This window comes from Micropterus salmoides, unplaced genomic scaffold (assembly GCF_014851395.1).
Source record: "Micropterus salmoides isolate LMB-PRFRI ecotype aquatic unplaced genomic scaffold, ASM1485139v1 Ms_hic_scaffold_10, whole genome shotgun sequence".
NCBI classification, from domain to species: domain Eukaryota; kingdom Metazoa; phylum Chordata; class Actinopteri; order Centrarchiformes; family Centrarchidae; genus Micropterus; species Micropterus salmoides.
In genome coordinates, this window is record NW_024040041.1 from 25,437,694 (window position 1) to 25,442,786 (window position 5,093).

At 40.1% G+C, this 5,093-nt stretch overlaps 1 protein-coding gene across 1 annotated transcript; it reads left to right on the forward strand.

The window, feature by feature from the left end:
* Positions 1-815: 815 nt before the first annotated feature.
* On the forward strand, positions 816-3,658 carry si:dkey-208k4.2 (uncharacterized protein LOC570186 homolog). Its single transcript, XM_038704803.1, has 9 exons — positions 816-1,030; positions 1,159-1,259; positions 1,331-1,427; positions 1,553-1,641; positions 1,823-1,896; positions 2,048-2,128; positions 2,210-2,439; positions 2,746-2,799; positions 3,072-3,658. The coding sequence occupies exons 1-9, from the start codon at positions 896-898 to the stop codon at positions 3,330-3,332; spliced, it is 1,122 nt and encodes a 373-aa protein (XP_038560731.1). The 5' UTR covers positions 816-895; the 3' UTR covers positions 3,333-3,658.
* The last annotated feature ends 1,435 nt before the right edge of the window (positions 3,659-5,093 follow it).

Sequence of the window (5,093 nt, forward strand, 5' to 3'; positions counted from 1 at the left end):
GTGGTCCTTTACATGAGAAAGTTCCGAACACAAGAAGGAAGTCTTCACCTTTTCCCTACTAAAGTCTTTATATTTAAAATTAAACAGACACAACGCAATTTGCTGCAGTGATAGGAGACACAAGGGGACTTAATCATTTCAGGTATGTGAACGTTGTACAGTCAACAGAAATGCCAGAGCAACACTACCATCTACTGTGCAAATAGCTGTATCACACTTACAGTTACAAAAAGCTGTTATTAGTTATTATCAGTCAGCCAGAGTAAGGACAAACCCGACGTCTGAGAAGAGTGTCTATCATTTTTCCCCCCACTAGGTGTAAGCTAATCCTGCTATTTTTAAGACTGGAGAATTGAGTTGTTATTTTAGTTTAGGCCTGCCTTGGTTGGATAATCGTACTATTTGGAAGAGTTCTATTATTAGGCTATAGATTTTAGCTGAAAGTCCAGTTTTTATATTGAGTTCTTATTATTTGCACTTTAAGTTTTGCATTTCATCTGTTGTTTTTTTAACAACAGATTACAGTTTATCATTGAACTAAATAAACTAGAACACTAAAAAAAAAAAAAAAAGTCTAATTCACTACCGACAGGCAACTGCAACAACTGTGACTTTGAGTAGGCTACATGTGTTGACTTGCCCGTGTTTCGCGTTTGATTGCACGCAGCTGTGCTTAGCAAGGCAATTAGGTTAATTTGTTACAGCTTTATTTCTTGAGGACTGCAAAGTGTTGAATCAGTGAACAATGCGGCGCTGCCTGACTCACCGCCTTGTGACCCGACGTTGTCAATTAACTAATTAAGTTCATTCAAGAGGTTATAATACAGGGTGACAAAAGCGGCGGCCTTTCCATAGAATATTTTCGTTGGAAAAGTGTTAAGATATCGAGGACAACATGAATGAAGTGCTCAATGCGAAATCTGCCGGCGGTCCGCCGCTGCAGCTGTTCAACTGCACACACGCGGGTTGTGGAGCGACTTTTACCAAACAGTGGAGACTGAAAGAGCATGACACTGTGCACACTGGAGAGGTAACATGCATTAACAAAGTATCTGCAAAACTACTACACACATTCTCAAAAGACACGTATGTTAACTACTTTAAAAATGCATATAAAATGCCTACTTTATTTGTTAAGCTATTATGAAATATCCACAGCGTCCGTGCCAGTGCACAATTGCAGGCTGTGAGCGTCGTTTCTCAAGAAAATCCCACCTGCGCCGCCACATGCTACAGCACAGAGGGGTGAAGCAGTTCAAGTAAGTCATAAGTAAAATTTGTACTGTTGATCCCCCTCAACCGCGACCATATTTATCTCTTCTCTCTGCAGATGCAAATTCGCCACCTGCACAAAGAGTTTCTTCGACGCAGGCAAAATGAAGAGACATGTACGCTACGCCCACGAAGATAAAAACAAGTATTTCAAGGTTTGTCTAAACGCACATATCCACGAGATGGCGCCAAAATGTCTCCTTTTGCAACAGCATCCCCTGAGTCACTGCTGTTTATGTTGAATAAACCTGTCTTAACCACGTGAATGTTTTCTCCACAGTGTAGTCAGCCGAACTGCACCATGACCTTCAAAAAGCGCAGAATGTTTAAACTGCACTTAAAGGAGCATGAAGTGGCTGCTAAATTCAAGTATGTTTGTTTGTAGTACAACATTAGGCTACTTCTCACAGAAAACATAGCATCAGTTTTGCTTGTCTGGAGTAGAGGCTCTAGCAGGAGATAAATGAGTGGTTACAGGCTGAGTGGGTGTGGCCCCAGTGACTTGGTTAAATTTATTTTTACATCTGCTTGTCCCCGGTGGGGTACTTAGGTGTTTGAAGGACGGATGCGCTGCCACGTTCGACTCCCATATCGCCCGCAAAGCCCATGAGAAGAAGCACGCAGGTTGGTCTATTTCAATCTTAGCAGGGGTCCTTTCATCTTCCATCCCTGTAAAAAATTTTGTCATTAAAAGAGGGTTATGGCTTCCTCAAAGGGAGCCAACTTGTGAGCTTTTGATTTCCTGATACTCACTGGCCTTGTTTGGTCCCTGCAGGTTACCGCTGCCCTCATGCTAACTGCCAGGTCCTTGAACACACCTGGGGGAAACTTCAGAAGCACATGGCCAAACATCCAGGTAAATATGTTGTGGTCATAGTGCAAAATTGCTTAAATCTATTCCAATTTGCTTTTTCTCACATTAAAAAAAATTTTGTAGCCACATTCACGTGCCAAGTGTGTAAGAAGGTGTTTAAGAAAGCTGACGCTCTGCGGCGGCACAAACGGATCCACGCTTCCCACAAGCCTGTGCTGGTTTGTCCCAGGGACAACTGCAAGGCCTACTTCTCTACAACCTTTAACCTGCAGCACCACATCCGCAAGGTGCATCTTGAGCTCCTCAAATTCAGATGCTCTTTCCCCGACTGCTTACGCATGTTTGCTATGCGGGTAAGTAACAGGTCTTGTGTTACTGGTCCTTTTGAGGGGATGTATTGGAATTGTTTGCTTTGCATTCAAATACTTATGAGACGTAATGTCCTGAGTTGCATCATGCAGAACTACAATCTTAAACAGTATTAATATTCCAATTGAAACAGTTTACACCAAGCAAATGTGTGAATTTTCTGACAATGGCTATAAATGTGCCAAATCCAATTTTAAAGTAATTTTTAACTTTGAATGTTAACATTTTACTGCCTTCATGTACAAAGTTTCTACTTAAGTATTACTTTATGGCTTTGTTCTGTTCCACAGGAAAGTCTGACCAGACACCAGCTTCGCCATGACCCAAGTGCCACCACTCGCAAGGTAAGTCTGATATCTGTATGCTACCACACAGCTGTGAACTGAAGTGATCTGGCCAGAAGACTATGGATTTTTAACTCTTTAGAACCTGTTGAAAGCAGACTCCTCTGTACTTCTGACCATGTCCCTGAACTGAAGGGAACGGGCAGTTTGAGAGCTGGGAATTCATGATTTTCAAATGATGGGTGGCTAAGCAAACCAGTATAGTGACATCAAACTGCAGAAACTTTCCAGTATTATTCCAAAACGTTTCTCAATTGTTTCTATGCCAACAGAAACGTCGACGGCCTAAGAAGTCCTGGCAGAAGCGTTTGGATGGACACCATCTGCCACTGGTGGAGGAAAACTTGCGTCGCCTCTTCGCCCTGCGCATGCGGATCTCCCGACGTGCTAAAGTGGAAACCAACCTCTCAGGCCTCTTCAATGAACGGAAGATCCCTCATTATGTTGACCCAGAAGTCAACCTGCGCAGTCTGTTTGGTATCAAACAGCCTCGTCCTTTAGAGAAGCCTGAAGTTGCACCAGTACAAGGTTAATTAAAAATCCATCCAGACCAGCTGTGAATTTTGATTGTTTGAACTTCCTGGAATTTGTGCAGGCTTAAGTTGGTCTATTTCATTTTTGAGAAATTATAAATTGGGTCTCTTTGAGTTTTTTAATGTAGTTGATATACATTAACATTTGAATCTCAAAGTAATTATTTGTCACTTTGACACATTGCTTAGGATGTTGAGCTTTTGAGAATTTCAAAGATTGAATTATAGTTTTTGAAGACAACAGGTCTTAATCGAAATGCATATTTTGTAAAATGATACTTGTTGACCCAATAAAATGATTTGCATGTTGATCAAAGTCCACTGTATTGCTGTTTCACCTTCATTTGTGTTTCAGTTTAGATTAAAACTGCTGGAGGTCTGCCCATCCGTAGCAGCTGCTAGAGAAGCATCATGTCCAGAACTAATGTTTTTTCAGTCATTTAATTGCAATAGACAGAGCATATCATTGTTGGTGCACTCAAACAGCCGTTCTCCTCTAGCATCAATCTTTTGTTCTTGCTTTTTGGCCCCACGTATTGGTTTGACATTTTGCTGAACATGTTGGGAGCTCATTAAATATGAACAAAAGACTGCACATGAGTAAGAGCTGAGTCACAGAAAGCATGTCACTTTGGGGGAGGATGAGACTTTGAACACAAAGTAGACAAGTGTCAGCTGTGGAATCTGTTCAACTGAGGTTAAGCTGTAATTTAGATTTTGGCCTCATTAACATTTACACTAAAGGGAATGGTATTGCTAGTGTAATTTGAGTAAATTTGGCACATCTAGATTTTCATTATCAATTATCTACTTTCTCTTGATAGTTTTGTCTAATGATGGGTTTCTGCAAATGGTTAATGTTTATGAAGGTACTATAACAAACTGTTTAATCTGAATCCTCAACAGGATAATTTTCCAACAGGGGCTTGTATTGAAGTATTGACAAGCACTACAAACTCCACGGCTACAATAAAACATACCTGACAAAGATAATGAAGCAGGATCTCCTTGTAAATCAAACTGGCTGCAGCAGATTCTACACATGTGAAACAAACAAGGCAAAGCTAGCAGCGTTTAGCAGTTAAATCCAAATATCAATGTTATGCTGAAATCTAAATACCAACAGGTGAGGATGGACCTGATATTGCAGGGAACAAAATAAACACAATGAGGAACAACAGGATGAATTAATAGTGATAGTAAGTGGTTAAAACAGTTTAAGAGAACAGTCAGAAAACTCAGATAACCCATTTACAAAACATTTTTTATAATATAAAACAGAAAAGCAGCAAATCACATTGGCAATACTTTAATGATTAATCAATTAACCAAGTAGGCTACTGTAGTTTCTAAATTTCATCATTGATTAATCAACTGATTGTTGCAGCTTTTCAGTCAACAAGCTTGTAAGAATAAGGCTAGCTGTGCCACATTTTGCTGCCATTTAGAATAGATTGATTGAAGACTTGCTGTTATGGGAAGCTGATTCTTAATAACTAGTTCTGTGTTCGCTTAGTCAGATATTACCCTGTGGAAAATTAAATATACATTTTAAAATCAAAGGCTTTCTGAAATCCTTTTTGCCCTTTTGGTTTCCTTTTAGCTTCAAGAGTGTTTCTGTCAAAATGTTCCTTTTTGTGTTAAATAATTAATTTTTTCCCAGTCCAGTGGAGCATTAAGGCAGAGTCAATTTCAAAGCTTCAGCTAAGCTCTACAGCTTGTCAATTTGAGTTCGGATGGCGTCTTCACGGCTGTGGGTTT

Coding starts and splice junctions, on each gene's coding strand:
- si:dkey-208k4.2 (XM_038704803.1), top strand. CDS start 896: ATGAATGAAGTGCTCAATGCGAAATCTGCCGGCGGTCCGCCGCTGCAG. Junction 1,031..1,158: donor ACACTGTGCACACTGGAGAG/GTAACATGCATT, acceptor AAATATCCACAG/CGTCCGTGCCAGTGCACAAT. Junction 1,642..1,822: donor GAAGTGGCTGCTAAATTCAA/GTATGTTTGTTT, acceptor TGGGGTACTTAG/GTGTTTGAAGGACGGATGCG.